This window comes from Hipposideros armiger, unplaced genomic scaffold, assembly GCF_001890085.2.
Source record: "Hipposideros armiger isolate ML-2016 unplaced genomic scaffold, ASM189008v1 scaffold_173, whole genome shotgun sequence".
In the NCBI taxonomy this organism is placed as follows: Eukaryota; Metazoa; Chordata; class Mammalia; order Chiroptera; family Hipposideridae; genus Hipposideros; species Hipposideros armiger.
In genome coordinates, this window is record NW_017731523.1 from 2,993,363 (window position 1) to 3,016,931 (window position 23,569).

At 45.4% G+C, this 23,569-nt stretch overlaps 1 protein-coding gene across 2 annotated transcripts; it reads right to left on the reverse strand.

Moving 5' to 3' along the window:
• Positions 1–8: 8 nt before the first annotated feature.
• On the reverse strand, positions 9–17,701 carry INO80C (INO80 complex subunit C). Of its 2 annotated transcripts, XM_019652123.1 has the most exons (5): positions 17,431–17,701; positions 9,181–9,291; positions 7,742–7,853; positions 6,771–6,838; positions 1,145–1,550 (listed from the first exon to the last, which is right to left on the reverse strand). In XM_019652123.1, exons 1-5 carry the CDS (start codon positions 17,584–17,586, stop codon positions 1,419–1,421), a joined length of 579 nt encoding a protein of 192 aa, XP_019507668.1. In that variant the 5' UTR covers positions 17,587–17,701; the 3' UTR covers positions 1,145–1,418. The 2 variants fall into 2 exon arrangements, with proteins under 2 accessions (XP_019507669.1, XP_019507668.1); XM_019652124.1 differs by lacking the exon at positions 9,181–9,291 and having other exon boundaries at positions 9–1,550; positions 17,431–17,668.
• Between the last annotated feature and the right edge of the window lie 5,868 nt (positions 17,702–23,569).

The window sequence follows — 23,569 nt, forward strand, 5'->3', positions numbered from 1 at the left end:
GACTGCTGGCAGGAAGCGCAGGAGCGAGAGGAACCCAAGAAGCAGAGATAACTTGAGTTTTAGCAGTTGGTTTCAGTGTGGGGTCCCTGGACCAGTACCATCAGTATCGTTTGCTAGAAATGCAAACTCCAGGGCCACACCCCACACCTGCTGCATCAGACTCATGGTCTGTTACCACAAAGCCCCAGGTGATGCTGATGTGGTTCAGGTTTGAGAACCTTGCACCAGAGGCTCAAATGTTTCAGTGCTCATGGTCTTGGGGAAGGTTCCCCACCTCTCCTGCCATCACCTCAGCCCCGTTTTGTGTGTGTGTGTAGTGGGGGAGTCACACAGCACCCCTCCAACTCTCTCCACTAGTTATTAAGAAGGTGCTGAATGACACAGGGGCTGCTTTGCGTCTGGAGAGAAGGAAGCCAGTTTCCGGGCAGCTGCCACCTGCCCCGCCGGCTGCTCTCCTGGCTGACTCTCAGCTTTGTTTTTTCTTTTCTCTAAGCCTGGAATGGGGTACAGGAGAGCATTTCCCTCAGAAAGAAAAGGCACCGGGGTGCCTAACCCCCCAAAGTAAAGGCAGCTCTGGCCCAGACACCCCAGGGTCTGGTTCCACTGTCCTCCCTAGAGAAGTATGGGAGTAGGGCTCAGAGACTCAGGGCGCATCTCCGCACTCTCCTTCTGGCCCAGGGGTACTTCCTCTTCCCGTGGGATGAGAAAGCAAACATTGCCTTTCTGCAGCAGGCTTTGCTCAAAGGGGCCGCGTCCTGGGTCAGGACCAAGGCCCTTCTTAGAAGGGGTGTCAATGTTCATACCCGAACCTCCAGAAATGAGTTTTAGGCAGCTTGGGCTGCTGCAACGAAATGCCACAGACTGGGTGGCTTAAATAACAGACACATCTCTCTCTTGGTTCTGGGAAGAGAGGCTGATTCTCAAGCTGAGGCTCAGGGCGAGTCACTCAGCCCTTTCTATTCCAGTCCCAACCTTGGGCGTCTTCCAAGTATTCTGATCAAAGAGAAAAACTAATATGCTCTAAAGAGGGAGTCACTAGGATCAGGGATCACCCAGCCCCGTTGTCAGGATTCATTATAGAGACTTTAAATGTGTTATAAGAGAGTTCACAACTTTGAAGCCAAAATTCGGGGACGTACTTGAGTTAAATTAAAAGCACAATTTTATATTTTCTTGTCAAACAACTTTACTTGAGGCAACACATGAAGTATAATTCAACTCAACAGGAAATATCACACTTGGAGAAAAAACACAGAGGAAAAAAAAAAAACCACTTAAATTAAAGCCAACATTCTTTCCAAGGCACAGCACTGACATTTCCAGATTGACAGCAGAATGAGTTTGTTTCTGTAAAACAGAATCATTAGTCCAAAGTCCGCCTTTGAAACAGTTGTGCACTTCACCTTCCTTCTCAAGGTTCAGGGAACGATGCTTGTGGCCTTTCTCAGGGCCAGGTAACCTGTGACAACGTCAGAGGGCAGCCTCCGAATGTAGGAAAACTCTTCAATGGTGCTGAAGCGAAGCTTGCTCTGGGGGTCAGTGTAGTTGGCCTGAGTGGGAAACGGGCACGGAGAAGGGCAGAGCATTGGTGGTGGTGGTGAATATTTTAAGTTCAAGTTAGAATTTTTTTTTCTATTTTACTGAAAGTGAAATATATCTTCATATCTTACCCTGTCACCAAGAACACTAAATTGCTCACTTTGGCAAAAACGTGTTCATCTTCCCAGACTTGAAAAATACTTCAGAGTATGGGTGGGAGGAAGGGGAATAACTACATCAGACACAAGGATTCTTCTGGTTGGTACCTCAAGGGCTACAAGCAACAGGTCCAAAACTGAATCCACGATGATCATCCCTCTGATCCCTGCCTTCAAACTCCCATCTCCTTCAAACAAATGTTCCAGACCTGTTCCCCCAGGCAGGGAGAGGTACCACCATGCGCTGGCACATCCGCCCCTCCCTGCGACCCTCCCTACTCCCAGTGCTCACCTCTCCCACTCTTCCAGCCCCTCCCCATACCATGTCCGTGGCTCCCTGGGCTCCACTGCAGTGATGGACTGGCCACCCACACACATTCGTTCCCTGGAAGGGACGGCCATCCTACAACTGCAATCAGGGTCATCTTTGCAACTTGTAATTCTGCTCAGTTCTTCATGAAACCTCTCCATGGCTCTTCTCTGTCCTCAGGACAAAGGCCCAAGCCCTCAGCATGGCTCCTCAGTCCCTACCAGGGCCCCGCCCTCCTCCTTCCCACGCCCCTTCCTGGTCACATGACCTCGCTCACTGGTTCCAAGGACCCTGGCTCTAAGCCCCTCCCTTCTGTCATGCCCCATTTGCCATTTCCTTGGGAGGGAACTCCAGCCTGGCCCACTTTGCTCAGTAATCGCCTGTTCATCCTTTAGGACTCAGACCCCAAAGTCAAAGCATCAGGGAAGCCTTATCTGCCTTCCCACAGGTCAGAACCCCACCCTGACTGTCACCTGTCACCTCACCATATGTGTCTCCTGTGGAATGCTATCTCTGTTGCTTTTACTGTTATTTTCTGAGGCAGGAACCCTGTGGCGTGCATATCACTGAATCCCGGCTCTTAGTGTAATGCAGAGCATACAGTGGGCCTTCGGTCAGTGTTTGCACAGCAAATTATGAATGAATGAATGAATGAACGAATGAATAAACAAATGGGCAATCAGGACCATCACAGAAGAGACCTTGTTTCCCACTGACATATCAAAATTCTCTTCTGGTTTGGTTTTCCCATGTGCAGAGTGGAGATGATAATTCATTCACTATATACCTCAAGGCACATGGCTTCCACACATTTTGAAGCAGAAAACATGAGAGTGAGTCATTTGGAGCTCCTTTAAAAAATTATAAAAGATGCCATTAAAGTCTAGACAGATAACGTCCAATTACTGCATTGTGGATTGTCTGCTCTGAGGCTGATCATCTCCGTGGACTGAGATGCAGCCACGCTGTGATTTAATCAGGGAGGGGACTGGAAAAGCAAGGAGCTGAGGGGAACTGAGTCATAGGTTTCTCATACTCTTAAGGTCTCCAACTTCATCACTGGGGACCTCCTTAGGTATTTCACATCCGTGTGAGTGTCAGGAAAGTGAGATTATTTCTAAATAAACTAAGATTGATTAAAGCTCTCTAATAAAACAAAACTTGATCCTTTGGATTGATCTAGATATTGCCTGCACGCACCACGTTTCCTTCGATGACAGTAATATAAAGAAAGGCTTCAATAGAACAATGCAACGAGTCCCTTTTGAGGCTCCTGGCCACAAGGCAGTTAGATGAGCTAGCTGGCGGGGGAGCTGCCCTCAATTTCCAAGCAGGGGCACGGGCACGTGCAGCTGGCTTTGATCAGCCAGCCTCCATATATGAACCAGCCCCAGCCTGGCTCCATTCCTGGGGCTGCTTCACTCCCACCACCAAACTGTGCTGAGCCAGCCCACCCAAGTTCAGAACTCACTGCCAAGGCTACTGAATAAATAATGCAGAATACAGAGATACTGTGGCACCAACGAAAAGGTCACCAACAAGAACTTACACAGACTGGACCTGACCTAGTATTCTGAACAGAGGGGAGGATGCCAAGTGACGCCACACAGTTGAACAAGTAAAGAACGGCAGGCGCTCCTGCAGTCAGAACCTCCCCCGGATTCCAGCCCTGGAGCCTGAAGGCAACACAGGCCGCCTTCTGGGAGGGCAGGCAGCAGCTTTCAGGCCCTCGCTGCAGGACGACAGGCAGTACTCACTGCTCCCCCATCTCTCCTAGGGCCGCTGTCCTTTCCATAGCTTTGTAACAAGGGCTACACACAGGTGTGACCCCGCATGCCTCCCTGCCATGACCTGCCACAAGGGAAACAGTCATTGGGCTGGCTGGGAACAGGTGGGTCAGTGTAAATATGAGCTAGGCTTCATTTTGTAATTGTGTAATATTAATTTATACAAGTAACAGATGAATATGTTTTCCTCTAGAAAAAGAAAACATTATGAGTAAGACTGAAGTCCCCTTCTACCATCAAAGTCCTTTGCCTTCCCCTGAGGAAATCATTGCTAGGAGGGCACCCTTCCAGCCCTGGTTTATATACCCCCTGACACATGTCTAGGAACACACCAGAGACATTACCCTGTATTCTCTTGTGAGTGTGTGTTGGTTTTAACTTAGGTGGTACCATGCTGCCTACAATGCTTTGCACCTTGCAGTAAACAATGTATCTTGCAAGTTTATCCATGTTGTTAACATAGTTTGTACATCAAGCTCTCAGCAGTGTGTGAAAACACCCCCTCCCATTGATTGACCTTTAGGTTGTTTCCAATATTTTGCTAACACGTTTTCTCAGGAGCATTTCTGCAGGAAGCTCCTTGTATACACTATTTCTCTAGGGAGCTGCTTAGAAGGCACATTGCTGGGTCTTAGGCTTTTGCTTTCTTGTCCCAGTAGGTAGTGCTGAACCGTCCGCTGAAGAGTCTGTACCAATGTAGATTCCCACCTCAAAACAGCAATGTATGAGGATATCCACTTCTCTAAGTTGGTGACACTGAATATAATCAAACATGTTCATTTCTCCCCTCCCTGATGAGTCCTTTTCCTAATTAATAGTGAGGTTCAACATCTACTTATTGGTCAGCTCTATTTCCTCCTTGTAATTGTCTATTCATATCCTTTCAGCCAATTCTTCTATGGGATTTTCTTTTCAATGATTTTGTAGAGTTCTTTGTATATTCAGAATTTCTTAATTCTACATACAGTAGGGCAGGAGGTTTTAGGTTATGTATAACATGCCAAGTCCTTTGCCAATGGCATATAGGGGCCTGGAACAATGCTTCTCACAATGAGTCTCGTGCCTCCTAATGTGGGAAAACCACTGCACTAGCAGATGAGCTGCCTGATGATGGTAAGGATAAAACCACCTTCCGAGGGGCCACCAACCAAGTCTGGCCATAAACTGAGCTTCTACAAGCTTAGTGCAAAATGGGAGAACATTTCCACTTTGGATCATAACAGAATAACTGGTGCCAAGTTAGCTCTTTTGCAACTATTAAAACGGGTTAAACAGGGCCGGCCGAGTGGTGCATTGGTTAAGAGCTGGCTTGGGACGCCAGAGGGCCCCGGTTCGGATCCCACATATGAGAGCCAGTGAAGCTAAGATGCTGAACAACAGCTCAACCTGGAGCTGGGCTGCTGTGAGTCGCCAGTGACGGTGTAGGCTGCAGTCCCTGCTGCAGTGGGTTACCATGGGCTACCGTGTGTAGCCAGCAGCCAGCTATGAGCTGCCAGCAGCCGCCATGAGCAGCCATCCAGAAGCCGGAGACTGATCTGCCTCACCCGGGAAGAGCGCAATGATGGTGCCAACTTGGGCCAGTGAAGCAACGTCCTCCACAACTAGACTGAAGAACAAAAGGACAGCAACTTGTCTGTTCCCCTTCCCCCAATTCCCCAATAAAAATCTTTAAGGAAAAAAAAAGGGTTAAACATAGGAGGCAACTATTTTCAGGTAGTAGACAGGAGACAGCATAAGGGTACAACATTTCTGTCAAGGAGAAGTCCCTCAGGGGACCTTTGGGAGGAGATGCATGCCATGAATGGATGCTAGAAGAACCTACCACACACCCACGCCATTTTACAGCACTTCTTCTCCCTGTCGTTTTTTAGGATCATTGTGTTTAAGGATCTATGTTAAAAAGTTTGTAAAACGCTGAGGAGTGTGTGCTTTCTAGAGGAAAAGCTAAAACATATGACTAATTCAGAGTATAACTAACATTATTTTCAAAAATACAATAAAAACTCAAATCCTTCCCAATGTAAAATGTGTAGCATTCATTTAGTCAGTGTGTTACAGAAGTTGGAGTCACACGTTTTCATAAAAATGTAAAGCATTTAAATGATGCGGATGAATTTTTAAAAGTCAAGTGACTCATTATTTCTCTAGTTATGAAAAAAAAGCCCATCTTCCAAACTGAACAGTGATGAAAACGGAGGAAGAAGGTGAACTGAAAGTTCCACCCTTCATCTACATTCAGAAAAGAAAGAAAAGAGGCTCTTGAGGTTCAGCGATTTGCCCAAGTCCCACTCACCCAACCACACTGCTGGTTTTCAAACTGTGTTCCCCAGAAGCACTTTAGGGGTCATTGTGGTGGGGAGTATGGAGAGGAACAGAAGACCAGGTCCACAAGGGACCACAGTGGGTAGGTGGGCTCCAGGGGATTCTGTACAAGATTTCATTTGGAAAGGGGGTCTGGGGCTGAAAAATATGTTTGAAAATCACTACCTTTACCATACTGCCTCTTAAGAGAAGTTTAAATATTTTTTAAAAAGTACAATCATCTCTAAAATGCAGGAAGTTTTTAAAACTTGAGCAGTAAAAAAAGACATAATTGTTTTTTTATGTAGTTAACATATATATGAAACATGTAATGTGTATGTGTATATATACATATGTATGTGTATGTATACATATACACATATACATATGTGTGTGTGTGTGTGTGTGTGTATTTTTCATGTAGTTAGAGGAAGAGGAAGTGAAACTTGGGTTTCGTGCAGTCCAGTCTCCAGGTTGCCCACATAGATGACCCAAGGGTCAGCCACTCTAAAATAAATGTGTGAATGCTTCAACACAAACCTACTACCAATTCAAAGTATACAGACTCCAGGCAGGACCAGTGGTGGTCAATATTCAACACTGTCTAAGTAGACAATACTACGGAATCTTCCTTTCAATTCAATGTTATAGACATTGAGATGTAATTATACTCACAAGAAGACCTGAAACATCAGAATACTTCTTAGCTGGCTTGAAGGATGGAGGAGCATCAATACTGAAGTCTGGAGTAAAAAAAAGGAAAGAAAGAAAAGATAACTAAAGTGGCTTTTAAACATTCCGATCCCTTCCTTTTTTATCTAAATTTTACTTTGTAATTATGCACTTATAGAATTCTGTGAGGCAATAATAATGCACTATGCCATAGACCAAGTGCAGGCTCCGGATCCAGCTTTGCGCTGGCCCCAGGGACCCTCTACTCCAGCAGAACCACCAAAAGCTCATCTGCCCACAAGCCACTTTCACTGTCTCAGGCTACATGGGCTGACAGGGATGAAATGCCAAACCACCCATTTCCTGGATGTAAGCATCCAGACACGGGAAGGTCCACACCCAGACAACTGACTAGCTCCGTCGTCAGTGGTCTGAGTCACCCTGTGAAAGACGTGCAGTGGGACAGGAGGTGAAGGAGACTTTTACCTGTACTTTCCAATGAAGCTGAAAAGAACATATAACAGTGCTTTACATAGACTTGGAAATACTGTAGCATAAAGCATTTACTCTGAAAAACACCAGCTCAGATTGTAAAACAGAACTGGCCTTTAAGTTGGTCCATAGAAAACATCCTAAATCTTAGGCAACCTTGTTCTTAGAAACAAAGTTTAAGACTAGACTTCTGAATAAGTTTGTCAAACAGAAACACCAATATTATCATATCAGGACCCGTTTCTCCAGATTGAAATGCTAACAGTAACTCTAAAAACCACTCATCCATGGCAAACAAACAGATTCAACACCGATACAGTTATAAAGAAATGTACATACAATTTCCCTATATTGGTACCATTATAAAATTCCTAAGCTAAAAATTGTTTCCTACATTAACGCAAACACAACAATGTAGGTTTGTTATAAGAGAGTTCCTCATCTGAACATTATAAACTCATAGAAGGCTTGAGACAGCTCACAGTTAGGATCGTTCAGTTGCCACGGCAATGCCCTTTCAGATGCAAGGATTTGTTTCAGGTTCTTCCAGGTTCTATTCTTCTTGCCAGCTACTGCGCCACCATGGCCTGAGTGCTCAAATTAAAAGCATGGATTAGAAGACATAAAAATCAATGGAAACTGCCATTTCAGAATCTGACATTTATGACTATTCATAACTGCATTCTGTCATAACCCTCCTTCTGTCAGCAATCACTTGTACCCTTAAGGCTTTTTTTTTTAAAGTATTACACTGTACACTTTAGTCTTACTTATTACACTGTACACTTTAATCGTACTTATAAAAAAACAATGCTTTTGGATTGTCAAAACCCACGAGTTAGTGAGTGATGGAGTAGAAATAAAAGGCTTTTTGGGTTTTTTTTTACATGCACATAAAAAAGTCATCCTTTATTGGGTCTAACTTTATGGAATTCACTCATGAATTTCTCATTACTTTCAAATAAATGTACTACCAAGTTAGATTTAAACTCATGACCACATCCCTAAACTCCCTTCTGAGGGCAAGTCTCTGCCTTGGAAATTACTGGTGATCCTGGAAAACCCAAGTAAGGCACAATCATGGCAGGCAAGACTTCTGGAAATTTTTGTTTTCTTTTGTCCTATTAGGATGACAAAATAAAATAGAAAAATACCAAAATCTGTCACAGGCATTGGCAGTATTGTATTTTTAAAACTAATTAATGAAAAATAAACTTTTAATGATGTAATCTGAATCACTAATTTATTATATCCCTTGGGAACAAAAGGAAGAGTGGCCTGTTTCTACTTTACAATACAATAGCTTAGATTTACTTAAAGGAAGCATCTTTCTTCTCTTGACCCCACCCCTCCCACAACAGCCCATGACAGAGAAGGTGGCAACTGGATTGAAGGGGAAGGGGACACCAGTGCTACCTGGTCTGAGGCCCAGCATGATCAGAATCCAAGGTATGGTTGTTTGGTTTTTGTTTTTTTGGGGTTTTTTTATTGGGGAACTGGGGAAGGGGAACAGTGTTGGGGAATTGGGGAAGGGGAACAGCCAAGTTATTGTCCTTCACTCTTAGTTGTGGAGGGCGTAGCTAGCTCAGCTCCAAGTCCAGTAACCATCCGGCTGCCTGTAGGCAGTTTGCAGCTGCTCAGCTCAAGGTGCCGTGTTCAATCTAAGTTGCAGGTGGGCATAGCCCACCATCCCATGCAGGAGTTGAACCGGAAACCTTGTTGTTAGGAGCACGTGCTCTCACCAGCTGGGCCATCCTGCCACCTGTTGGCAGCTCAGTGGCAGCTCAGCTCAGGCGCAGCTCACTGGCCCATGTGGGAATCGAACCGGTGACCGTGTTGCTCAGAGCTCGCACTCTTAGCCAAATGAGCCACTTGGCCGGCCCCTTTGGTTTTTTATTTATAAAATACCTTAGATGCTTACCACAAAGTTGAGATCCTTGAATGGCAAAGGTTTAGCAGTTTTTTCCATAGTTCCTGTGCTAAAATCAGAGGGCACCATTTTATTCTCACTCATGACTTCCAAGCTGATACCCTTAAAATACAATAGGAATAGGAGGCGGTCAGTTTCTTTTCGATGAGTTCCCTAACTCAGATCTCAACAAGACATAAGATGACACCACAGGACATTTGAGGGAAGGCAGTGTGTCCAGAGCCCCAGCGGGTGGCCTGCACCAGAGGAGGTCACACCAGTGTGTCAGCAGCACCTGCTGTGCAGGAGCCATAGGAGAGACAGCCAGGACCCCAGCTGTCATGCTTTCCGGCCCCACTATGTGCCAAGCACAGGGACATGTCCTACCTGAGCTGGCTCATTTAACTCTGACAACCACTACAAGGTAGTACTATTTACCCCAATTTACAGGGAAAAAAAGACTCTCCATGACACCACGCAGCCCCTACTCCTGCTGATCTTGTTGAACTATGTCTTAAAACATCAAGACAGAAAGGGTCCAGCCCCTTCAAGAGTCTCATCAGCCACAGGAACCAGGCTAGAGCTGGTTTGCTTAAGTGGCACAACAGGATGCAGGCATTCTGAGGAACGAGAATAGAGGGAGAGAGAGGAGGCTAGAGGATCAGCTGGCTGTGGCCAGAGAGCTCTGCTAAGCAGACTAATATGCTTGAAAACAAAAAATCTTTTAAGCTAACAATCGTAAAGGAAAAACAAGAAATAGTAAGAAACCACTTCTGATTTGTAATGCCATTTCCAATCTTCCCAGACTGCAATAAACTGTTTCTTAATTGATATATAATTTACATAAAGTGAAATGCATAGATCTTAAGTGTAGGTTTCATGAGTTTTGACAAATGTTTCCACTTGTGTAACCCATGCCCCTGTCGAGATGTAGGACATTGACATCATCCCAGAAAGTTCCCTCATGCCTCTTCCTAGTCAATACCTTCCACCCTCAGGGGCAAACACTGTTCTGATGTTCACCACATTAGTTTCTTTAGCTCAGAAGAAAGTTGCTGAGATTTATCCATGCTGTTGCATGGATCAGTAGTTTGTTTCACTGAATTTGTATACTACTCAGCAGAATAGTATTCTACTATATGGATGTACCACACTTTTTTATCCATTTTCCTGTTGATGTAATTTGGTCATTTTCAGTCTTCAGCTATTATAAATAAAGCTGCTGTGAAATATCTGTACAAGCCTTTGCATGGACGTGTGTTTTTACTTCAAATGCTCAATGTCATTAGTCATTAGTGTAATGTAAATCAAAACCACAATGTGATATTAGGTATGTCACACCCACTATAACAAAATGGTTATAATCAAATACATAATAACATGTGTTGGCAAGGATGTGGAGAAACTAGAACCCTCATACACTGCTTGTGAGAATGTAAAAGGGTGCAGTCACTTTGAAAAAGTCTGTTTACCGGTTTGTACAGGTTAACCTGACACCAAATGAGCCAGGAGCTCCATGGAACCTGAGGAGGAAGCCGTAGCTGGCATGCAGGTAGAGAAGCATGACAGTCCCCTGCTCTTTCAAGAGGTCATACAGGGGAGAAGGAGGGAGTGTGGGCCACTGGCTGGGAAGCCATGAGGCAGGCAGGTCACCTGCCAGTGTTAGAAGGGGCCATTCTCCTGAGGAATCTAATGATGCATTAAGGGTGCGCCACACGACGTCAGGGAGGAAAGGCCGATGGGAGTGGGCTGTCAAGAGGCTGGCCTACAGGGGAACCTAAACTAAGTGAGACAGAGAGAGAAACAACCCTGAGAACTATGCAGTGAGCACACCATCAGAACAGAAGAACCGTGACAGCAACGGACAACTCAGGGAAACCAGGCGGAATGTGAAAGAGATTTCCTGGGGCCAGACACACTTTAAGTTTCGATTTTATTGAGTTTTTCATCAAGAAAATGACAACTTATATAATGTTTCCATCTAGGAGAAAATAAACAAACAGAACTGCTGCAGAAGCAAAGAGAAGATGCTAAAGGGAATGAAGAACCAGGCCCCAAGGCCTCCAATGGTGATTACAGAACCATCCATAGAACACACCGGCCCACAGTGCTGCCATCCTCAAGCACTGGCATTCGCTTTATCTCCTTCGCCTGAACCGCTGAAAGACCGCATTTCCCCCTTTCTGTTCATGCCTCTTCCCTGATTCCTAGTGGAGAAGGTCGAAGGCACAGTGAAATCCTGGGAAGCAATGCAGGGCATTCTTCTGACGTAGGCTGTTCCCAGGCCTTGGGAGACCCAGGAGGACACTGACAGGCAGAAATGCCTCACTGAGACCCGGGCAGGTCGTGCTGCCCCACAGGCCGCTAAGAAAAGCAGGGACCTCAGCAAGTCCTTCTGGGTTGGAAGGTTTGGGAGCTCAGCCAGGGCAGAGGATGCACCATCAGACAGGTGCCTCTGCCGAGAGGAAGGGGAAGGCGGTGGGAAGGGAGGGCGGAAGTCGGCATCACCGTTCCGGGTGGCGTGCTCGAGAAGAGTCAGGGAATGAAGACGGGGTACTCATGCCCTCATTTCCCAAACCAAGCCCTCCTGCTCTGCTCGTTTGGCCACTCCACCCTCTTCTCTTCCCTTGTCAGCGGGCCAGAGCCCCACTGAGGACTCAAGCTGAAGACGGGGCAGAGAAAGGAAGCCATCCTGAGGTGAAGCGAGCTGCATCGTTCCGGAGCTGCCTCTGAAACAGTGAGGACCCTCTTCCCTCCGACCAGCCTCCAAAAGAACAGCCCACTCAGCGCCCAGAACTGGGTTTTCTGCTTTTCTTGCCTCTTTAACTCCGCCCTCCATGTTACCGCGCCTTCGTTCTTACCCTTCCCCTGGGCTTCGGCCAAGCTGAGATTCCTGTGTCTATTAGTGAGGGGATGAAAGGGACAGACCTTCAGTCAAAGGGAGGATTAAGTCTGTGAGACAGGGATGCAATAAAATAAAACTTAATATGATGTAGTTTCCATATCAATAAACCACTACAGCACTAAGAGACTTTACAAGATGAACTGTCCCACCCCAAGACATGCACACCCTAAGAGGAAAAAAATAACACTCAACACTAAAAGAGTTGATGTCAGTCCCTGAGAAGAGGAACCTGGCCTGCTATCAAAGAAGCCATGCCTGCCCAGGATGAGATAAGTGAGTAAAGCCTCAGTACTACCCAATTGCACAGCCCAAATAAATGGCTTCGCCTCTCCAGGGAGCAGCCTGCACAACTGACTCGGACTTAAGGATAACTTGGGCATTCTGTCTGGTTACAAAGCAGAGAAACAAATGTCTTTTGTTTTAACACTGAAAAATCAAATGTCCACTAACATCTAATAGTATTCTAGATTCAAAGAGCTGACCCTAGTCTGTAGATTTTATCAATATGAACAGGCATTTTGAAAGTCTAAAATACCTTATATTGATCTAATAAAATTCCCCCAAAAGCATTTCTCTGCACCATGGGTTTGGTTACATTAGAATTGTAATTACATCGTCTAAGGTAGAGTGACAAGAGTGATATCAAGAGAGGCAGTCAAAAAAAGAGTGTGGACTCCGGACAGTCTGCCTGGGTTCCAATCCTGACTGCCATTTCTCAGCTGTGTGACCTTGGGAAAGTTCCTTAACCTCTCTATGCTCCTGTCTTTTTCTTTGTAGAATAACAATTCACAGGGGGTTGTTTTGAGGATTAAATGTGAAAGTGCTTGGAACAGTGCCTGGTATATAGTAAATGACCAATAAATATTAATTATTATTTATCATTTCTTTTACTCTAGCACGGTGTATCTGTTCTCCAGCCCAAGTTAACACCAATCATTTTCAAAGTATCATAACCAGAATGGATGGGAGATGGACACTTTCAGATTATGACATTACTGACCAATAAATACATTAGTTGCACTGAAAATACAAATCCAAACACAGAATTGTAATCCGGTGACAATCTGTACAACTCAGCAAGCATAAACACAGTAATTTCTCTTGAACTAAAGAGTCATCTGACAAAATAACAGAATTCTTTTAGTACTAATAAACTATTTATTACTATTTTCTAGGACTGATATAAAGGACACTACTATAAATGCTTTGGTCAGAATACTCCTGGATCCAAAACATTCCCTTCAACTCCTGAGGATTCCCGAGCATAAAGCCCTTTAAATTTCATCTATCCACTCAATTTTACTTTAGAAATAGAATGTACATTCTGGAAATTAAAACTCTCCTTCAGAATCCATCAAGTTATTTCACCAATTTCAAAAAGCACTCTAATGTCCATGTACAATAAATGTCCTTTGTAAATGTTTAAGTCCCATGAAAGTTTTATAGACACTACATTTTTATAAGACAAAATAGCTGAACTACTGGAAGTATGGAAATTTAGATAATGAAAGATCTGTAAAGTCCCTTTTAACTCAAAAAATTCAATCATTTAGAGTAAGAGCCCAACTTACAAACAAGTTCCATTTCGGGAGAATGTTCTAAGTCAGATTCCTTCGTAAGCCCGACAAAGGGAGTCTTATACACCTTTGACACAAATATACAATGTAAAACATAAAAAAAAAACTAAACACACACACAAAAATACTGTAAATAAACTATTTTTACTTTTACAGTTACCCTAAAATGGTGGTACAGTACAGCAACTGGCATATAGGGGATTGCATGGCGTGAACTGACAAGAGCAGACAGCTGAGCTACTTCCGCAATTTGTTCGCATCTACGAAAGTTTGTAATGCAAGGACCGTTTGTGTCTGTGAAAGTTTGCAACTCGAATGTTTGTAAGGCGGGGACTTACTGTATATAAAAAACACTCATTTCCCACTCATGACACCTTGATCAATCTGATACCTGTGCACAGCTGCAGCCCTGGAAGGCCTTCCCTACCCAGACCCAGACCCACCACCCCTCAAGTCCCTCTTCTTCCCTACTCTCTCCTCTATCATTGCCTACATGAGTCCTTATCTTCCTGCATCCCACCATATGAGGGCACCAACACAAGAGAATAACTATAGTCAACTTTGGTACGTGGTTAGAAATCACTGTATTTTCCTACTTATTTCGTGTATGTGGTAGTTAGAATTCTAAAATGGCCCTAAAGAATCCTGGCCACTAGTGTACACACACCTTCTCCCAGTTATTCAAGCAAACACTAATGTGGGTACCACTGTGAAGGGGTTTTGAAGATATAATTAAGGTCTCAAATCAGCTGACCTTAAACGAAGGCGGTTTCCAAGGTGGGCATGCCCTAATCACATAAACCCTTTAAATCTGGGTTCAGGGGTCAGGGACAGGAGAAATCAGAGGGATTTGTAGCATGAGAGGGATTTGACGAAGAGAAATTCTTCACAGCTGGCTTCGAAGATGGAGGTGGTCATGTGGCAAGACATGGGGACAGTGGCAAACCGCCAACAAGGAGACAGGGACCTCAGTCCTGCTGCAAAAGACTGAATTCTGCCAACAATTTGAATGAGCCTAAAAAACAGATTTTCTCCCAGAGCCTCCAGACAAGAAACCAGCCCATTCCAACACAGATTTCAGCTTTGTGATAGCCTGAGCAGAGAACCAAACCAGTCAGGATGAACCAACACTTCTGACCTACAGAACCATGAACTAATGTGTGTTATTTAAACTGCTAATTTGTGGTCATTTGTTATGACAGTAATAGAAAACTAATATATATGAACATTCTCTTCTCCTTGGAGATTTTTGGGAAGACAGGAACCAGCTATAATCCTTTGAAATGTCTTAAGCATACTGCTGGGGACATAACAGAAATACAATAAATTCTTGCTGATTGAGGGCTGGCTGAGTGGCACATTGGTTAGGAGTTGGCTTGGGACGCCAGCTCTGACCAGCAGGGCCCTGGTTCAGATCCCACACAAGGGGCAGTGACGCTGCGTCCTCTACAGCTAAGATGGTGAACAACAGCTCAACCTGGAGCTGGGCTGCCATGAGTCACCGGCGATGGCGTAGGCTGCAGTGGGGCTGGCCGCAGCCTGGCGTGCGCTTTCGTGAGCCACCGTGAGCAGCCGTCCAATGGGCAGCAAGCGACTGTCTCATCAGAGAAGAGTGCAGTGATAATACCAACATGGGCCAGTGAAGTGACGTCCTCCATAACTAGACTGAAGAACAACAGGACAGCAACTTGTCTGTTCCCCTTCCCCCAATTCCCCAATAAAATCTTTTTAAAAATAATAAAATTCTTGCTGATTGAACTGAACTGAAACAGAACAGAAAGGCTGAGCAAGGGTCATACAAGTAGGTAAAGGTCATCTCAGGAAGATTCCAGGCAGCCCTCTGGTCAGTACTGTGCTAAAGCCTGCATATGCTGTGGAACAGGGAACTAGGATGGAAGGCTACATTAGAGCAGGAAAAAAAAATAAATAAGGTGCCTTTCTGGAAACAGAAGCCAAGTTTTTTCCTTCCTCATGGGATGCTGAGGGTGGGAGTCATGTAACTGTACCTCATTAGTTAAACGCCAGCTGGGAAGAGGACAGAAAAGACAAAAGAATTCACTATTCCAGCGAATGCCCTACTCTTTCCAGCCTGAGGGTTTGCTGAGGCTGCTGACATGGAGAAGACCCACAGGGAGTACCTAGGCAGCCCATCCTTTCAGCGGGAGCCCTAAGGCCCCCAGACTTGTGATTTCCAAGTTGGGTTACTGGGAATTTCCAGCATCCTGAAGGCATTTGGCTACTCTCTGAAGCTTGCTGTGATAGTAGTTGACCAACGCTACCTTTAGGGTGAAAACAATTATTCCTCCCAATATGTATTGACTACATTCCTCAGTCTTGGCACAGTTGGGTATCAAAATGCATCATGCACATACTGGAAGAAAGTACTTACAATGCATATATATCTGACAAAGGACTCCAATCAAGGCTATATAAAGAACTCGCATACAGTAAGAATTTTTTTAAAAGACCCAATTAGAAAAAATCAGGCATTCAGAAGATACAGGAATGGTCAATAAGCATATGAAAAGGTGACTGATATCATTAGTAATCAGTAATCAGAGAAACAAAAATGAGATACAACTACAGAGCCATCAGAATGGATAAAATTAAAGGGGGATGATGCCGAGTATTGTTGAGGATGTAGAACAACTAGAACTCTCATACTTTGCTGTTAAGAATGCACAATAGTGCAACTATGTTGGGAAATACTGTTCAACAATTTCTGAGTTAAATGTGTGTCTACCTTATGATCCAGTCATTCTACAACTATCCATTTACCCAAGAGAAATGAAAGCCTATATCTACACAGACTTGCACAGGAATGTTCACAGTAGCTTATATATATATAAAATCCCCAAACTACTGGGTTCTCAGAAAAGTCATGACTCATTTTTCCAACTAAAAACATAGAAAAAATACGTCATGACTTTTCTGACAACCCAATATAAACAACTCTAATGCCCATCAGGTGTGTATATTTACACAATGTACCAGATATATTGACACAAGTAATACCATTAATAGAATGAATGACTCTCAAAAACACTGTTTTACAGAGAAACGCCAACAGACCCAAAAGAATATGTTCTGTATGAGTCCATTTATATTGTTCAAAAATTCAAAAACAATCTATGGCAAGAAATGTCACAATAGTTGGTTACCTGTGACAGGGAGAGAAGACATGCCTAGAAAGGGTCACCAGGGAATTTTATAAGGCTCTTATAAATACTATCTTCATCTGAGTGGTAGTCACATAAGTGTGTACATGTATAAAAAGTCATTGATCTGTATTCCTTTGTGCATTTTACTGTATGCAAATCACACCTCAATAAAGTCTTTTTAAAGGGGGGAGAAGCACTATTAATAACCTATGGAAGAAACGACAGGCAGTTAACATCTCTAAAACATTTTTCTGGGTGAATGATGCCCACACCATGTGGCTAGGGAGGACACAGTAACACACTCCATCTTTGCTCTCATATTACTTTAAATAAAATACAGGAACCAAGACAACAGTCATCTAACCACGCCACTCCTCTGCTGAAAATTCTTCGCTGGAATTTTGGAGCCTAAAAAAGTTTTATCTGCAACAGGGACCAACCTACCACAGAGGTGAGGCCACAAATCCCAGCGCACGCCCCCTAACGCCCCTTGCCTTGCGCACGCGCCTACTACGTAGCGCGCTCCCTCGCTCCGCCTCTCACGGCCCCGCGCATGCGCCCACGCCCCGCCCCCCGCACGGCCACCGCGCACGCGCAAGCTAGCGGAGCTACAGCGTACCTGCGCAAAGCTAGAAGTGGCCGATTTTTTCTTCTTACTGGCGCTATATCCCCCAGCGCTGCTGCCGTTGTGGGAAGGACTGGCTGGCCTTTTCTTGCTGTTCCGGGCTATCCCCGGAGTGGCGGTGGTGGCCACAATTGGAATTTGAGCCGCCATTCCTACCCTGAGTCTTCCTCCACCCCCCTCCCCACTTCTTTCCCTGTGCAGGCCCTGGGACTTCCGGCTCTTCGTTACTTCCGTCTTAATGCTTGAAAACCCGGCCTGGACTCCCAAAGCCTTCGCTGACTTCTCTGGGGCAAATCTAAAAGGCGGAGCGTGGTGCATCCAATTCCGTCAGGGCGGAAAGGTGTCTGTGGGGCAGCGTCTTGCTACTCTGGCTCTCCCACGTGCTTGAAAATCCCTAGTGATTGAGGAATAGAACATCTTGCGATTAAAAAAAAAAAACTAGACTTAAAGAAAAAAACAAAAAAACTTCCCACGTTAAGTCAGAAGGTGGATCAATTTTGATGTCTGTAAGAATAAAGGTAGAGTCATTCTCAGTGGATTAGACAGACCACCATGCTGCTAGCTTTCCCCTTGGCCACTGCCTTTGGCACGGAAGAAGTTTGAGCATGTAGGCTATGCTATATCCTTCCTCTCCCACCCTCACCAAATGTATACAAGCATAGACAAAATTTTACGTATAAATTTCAAGGAGTTCACAGATCTGCTAAAACCTGTTTATGAACTTTGGTGGCACACTCCCCTCCCGCTTGTTGTTTGCCACATAATACTCTGGACGTCAGAACCTTTATGACTTAAACTGTGTGGTCTAAAATTGGTTAATGTCATTTGGCTTCTGCTAGAATGTAAGTTCTATGAAGGGAAGGCCAGTTATATTTTGTTTGTTTATCCTTCCCAGGTCACTGTACCTTGCAAGTCATTGGTACATTATAAATATTTTTTAATGAGTCATTACTGACTAACCCTCTGCAGTAATGAGTTGAAGCTACTGTGTTCTAATACAGGAAAGTGGCATAAATGAATCTGGATATTTGAAGGAAATAGGCTGCAGAATGACTTAGAGGTGAGAGAAAGAGAAAAAACAGGGAAACTGGCTATAATATTACTGACATCTTTTCTCCTTTGTGAAAGGAATAGCCTACCAATGTTAAAGTATTCCCTCCTATGCCCCAATCTCCACCTCTATCCTCACCAAAATCTAGGCTTTCTTAATCCTTATCTCAATGACTATACCTCCAACCAGCCAGAAACTAGGTGTTGACCCTGGCTTCCTGGACCCACCCTCTCTCCCACCCTTCTCACATTCCAGTCAGCCACCCTCTCAGCTCACTCTGCTCCTGATCTGCATCCCTGCAACAGCCTCCTGGTTGAAGTTTGGGCCTCCATCTTTTTCTAGTCCTCCCTGACCCTGGGCCATCCTTCTCACTGGCTGTCAGAATGGGCTATCTAAGTCACAGATGTAGTCATACCACTGTCTTCTATTCTTCAGGGCCCTTTTACCTTCACATATAAGGTCCGTAATAACTGGGCTCTTCCCCCCTTCTCTTGCTTCATTCCCAACTTTTAATTTCCTCTGCTCCAGCCAGAAACTAACTTTGTGTCCGAGAGTGTCCATTGTTCTCTTAACTCATCATACTTTTGTTTCCATTATTTTCTCTCCTAGGAATGCTTAGTTCCTTTGCCTCAGTTTGGATGCTACTTCCAATGAAAAGCTTTCTGCCACCTTTCCTTCCCCTTTCTCCCTTATCACCCCCACCCTGTGCATGTCTCTCTGAGGTCATTGAGTATACAGGATGCTCTGCTGGGTACTTTCCTGTAATCCCTTAGTAAATATTGGGTTCAAACACCAATTCCCCACTTTTAAGGAATCAGACAAGTGGATGCACCACCATCTGGCTTCCTAATGCTAAATTCAGTTCTGATCATGTCTGATCCCTTTCCTCCTGAAATCCTTCCCTTGGGATCTAGATCACCACCATCCTTTTATTTCCCTCTTTCCTAACCATTTGTCCTCTCTTTGACAGCCATCTTCTACCAAATGGTTTCTAATCCTACTACAGGTTTTTTATTACATAAAAATACAGGTTATGTTGTCTCATTCCCCCAGCAGATACACATTTTTTCAGTTTCCCAGGTGATTCTAATGATAAACTAGGCTTGGAACCAGGCTCTTCCCATGTAACTCTTACACATTGGGAGTTCCTTGGTGCTTGGTCAAAGGCCCTCTACCCTTCTCAATCCATACTCTTTCCAACCATTTTACCTACTCTGGGCCTTCCGGTACCATCTAAATGCAGACCGCTTTCAGGTTTGCATTTCTTATCTGGGTCTTTCTCCAAAGATGGATACCCAGATATAAAATCCCCCCACCCAGATGTGAGCACAGAAGCTTATAGACATCTCACACAGCATGGCAAAACCAGAATTCATCATCCTCCCTGCTCTTCTGAAACATGTTCCTCTTTCAGTGTTTTCTATCTCAGTAAATGTCACCATTATCTACCAGCTGTTCAAACCAAAAACCTAGCAGTCACCCTTGACTCCTCCCCTTCATCCATCTCCGTGCTGTAACCCTATTTCGGCCACCACTATCTCTCTGGACTCCCATATCACTGTATTTGTCTCTTTGCTTCCACCTTTGGTCCCTCTAAACCAGTCTCCACATGCAATTCCAGGTTTCTTTAACAACATAAATATGCATATTCAGATCGTGCCCTCTACTTGAAACCCTTCAGTGGCTTCCCACGGACCCTAGAATGAAGTCCAATGTCCATAACATGGTTTCGAAGGCCTTCACAGACATCTCTCTCTCCAAACTTGCCTCTCACCCAGCTCTCTGCACTTCAGTTTTCACGTCCATAGTTTCACCGACCAGCTGTGCTGCCTCCTCCCTCAGGGCTGGACACTACTGCTTCTCCTGTGTGGAAGCTGCTTTTCTCCCAACACCACCCTCTGGTCTCATTTACTTCCACTCACCCTTCCTGTCTTGGCTGACATGCTATTTTTTTAGCCTTCCCTGTCTCTCTGGCTTGGTTAAAACCCCTTGTTCCATGTTCCCTTCTGTCTCAGTCATCCAGTACCTTTGATTGCCTGTTATATGTCAAACCCTGAGGAGAGAGACAAAGACAAACAAAACAGAACAGTCCCTGCTCTCGGAGCCCCCAGTCTAGCAGGGGAAGAGGGACATTAGATTTGTTTTCTCAGCTGAACATAAACACCCTGTGAGAAGTTGCCAGAGTCATCAAGGATTGAGTGGCAGAGCACCAACAGATGAAGCAACAATGAGAGAGGAAGAAATGCAGGGCATCCACTCAAGGGAACAAAAGCTCTGGGCTTGGGAGAAACCTATTCCACGTCTACCTTGGCAGCACCAGTCACTGCACAGTGTTGGCACATGTAGGGGCTGCATGTGTGACTCATATGTTCCCATATCTATTGGTGAAGATAAATGAACACTGATGACCTGTATTCTGCTACCTTATGTGTTGAGATGGGGCCCAAGCCCCTGAGCCCTCTCATGTACTTCCTCTCCAGCCTCCTCGCTGGTACCTGCTGCTCCTGTGTCCCTCACCAATGCCACACTTCCTTTGGAGAAAGCTGCTGGGACCCCCACTGGAATGCTGAGGCCCTCACTGGGGCCTGCCAATTAAGTAGCCTCAGCCTTGATCCCAGTTAAGATTTAATAATTAAGAATGAATAATGTGCTCAGTTGGTTAAGAGCTCACGCAAGAGTTTGAGCTCTGAGCAACAGCGGTTCGATGCCCGGCCCGAGCTGAGTTGCCGCTGAGCTGCCAACAGGTGGCATGATGGCTCAGCTAAAAAAAAAAAAAAGAATGAATAATGTAGGCCGGCCGAGTAGTGCGATGGTCAAGAATTGGCTTGGGATGGCAGAGGGCCCCGGTTCGGATCCCACATATGAGGGCCAGTGACACTGCCCTCTACAGCTAAGATGCTGAACAACAGCTCAACCTGGAGCTGGGCTGCCATGAGTTGCCAGCAACGGCGTAGGCTGCAGCCCCTGTGGCAGTGGGTTGCCATGGGCTACCATGTGTAGCCAGCAGCCAGCATGAGCGGCCAGCAGCCACAGTGAGCGGCCGTCCAGAAGCCGGCGACTGATCTGCCTCGCCTGGGAAGAGCGCAATGATGGTGCGAACTTGGGCCAGTGAAGCAACGTCCACCACCACTAGACTGAAGAACAAAAGGACAGCAACTTGTCTGTTCCCCTTCCCCCAATTCCCCAGCACTGTTCCCATGCCCCCAATTCTCCAATAAAAATCTTTTTAAAAAAAGAATAAAAAATGTGTTTGTTAAGCTACACCATATCATTTGAGACGTAGAATATCTATTTTGTTATCTCTTCCAAATCTCAGGAAACAGTGGATATCTGGGATCATGCTGCTGCTACTAGATGGAAGACACACTGCCCATCTTCTCTTAATAACCTGTCTAAAGTATGGTAGTCATTGCTCACAGTATAAACAGTGGCTGCTCCAGTTGATAGGGGACTCATGGGTGATATGAAGAAACCTAGAAGCCACAGTCAAAACCCTCAAAAGCCCCCACTCACAGTCACTGCAAGAGGCAGCAGAGTGTGCATATCATGAACTATGGGGAACAGTGGCCCAAAACAAACCCACGGCAGCAAGAAGCTGACGGAGCCCCTCAGAGATCGTTACAAAGCTGACGGAGCCCCTCAGAGATTGTCACAGTCCTCTCTGGAGCATGAGAGCAGCACTTGCCCTGGGGGAGGAATGTGGGAAGAATGTGGGGATAAAAGGCTAACCTCTCCTTGTTCTCTGGATATCATCTCCGAGGAACCTTGTCTCGCCACTTTTCCCCCCTCTGTCAGCCGAGTGAGATGTCCCTCCCAGGAGGTGCTCACAGCACAGCCTAGTTCCTTCATCACAGACCTTCCTACATTGTGAGTTCATAGGCTCATTTGGGCAGAGAGAATTTCTTCTTTGTCACAGTTTTCAGAGCATTTCAGGCCCTCCATGATGATCCGCTAAGTGCCTCATTATTTAAACAATCCTTGTCTAGGAGAGAGCTTGGGCCGTTGGGGGCCGGGGAGGACTTTGTTCACATAATTGTTTGTTTTTCATCAGAGAGATGCCAGTAATATTAGTCAGAAAAAGGTGAGTGGTTAAAAATAGGTCTGACCCTAACATTGGCAGGAGCCAGGGCAAGAATACAAGTAGAGGCGTACACACCATGTGTCTTGATATTTAACTGTACAGATCAAGCTAATAAACTGTAAAATAAAACACGTTCTACCCTTCTATCTTGGCATCTTATAATGTCTTCTATCTTATAATGCAGAAGGCCAGAGCTGGACTAAGAATTCTCGGGGCTGCCAATTAGCTCAGTTGGTTAGAGCACAGTGCTCATAACAAGGTTGTCGGTTCGATCCCCACGCCCTCCACAATTAGATTGAAGCAACTACTTGACTTGAGCTGAGCTGATGGGTCCTGGGAAAAACACACTGTTCCCCAATTTAAAAAAAAAGAATTCTCAGAAGCCTTGGAGATCTGCTCCAGAGGGAGCATGGGGGAGCCATTCCAGCACCTGGCCGCCTCCCTTTCACTGCTTGCCTCACTGAGCATCGTGAGGTGGCACGTTTGCACACATGTGGAAACCCCAACCCGAACATCCAGCTTCATCCATGTCTTCGCCAACCCTCACAAACAGCCTCCTCTTTACCACACCTTGGGCCTGGGGGTATACACATTGAACCTAGAGACAAAGCCCATAGAGGCCCTGGAAGCAGGCACAGAGCCATTTGGGCAGGAGATTCTGGGGTCCCCAGTACCCAGAGCATGTTCTAGAAAGGGGGAGTTATGACCCAGCTGGCCACGAGTCCCTGTCTCCACAGACTCCTTGCTCCGTGCAGAAGGGCATAACCAGAAGAGGTCCCTCTCGTGCCGGCCAGGAACCCTGCACTGAGTCCTGGGGCCTGAGTCCTGAGAAGGCTTCTGATGAGGAGCATGGGTGAGGGGCATGGAACTCCTGCTTCCCTTGGGACTGGGAAAGGAGGGTCCAGGTGGAGACCCATTTTGGGATGAGGTGGCAGGAAGCTTATGTGATTTCTATCTCTGAGCCCGGGGTTTTAGTGAAGGTAGCATCACCCGCTGGGTGG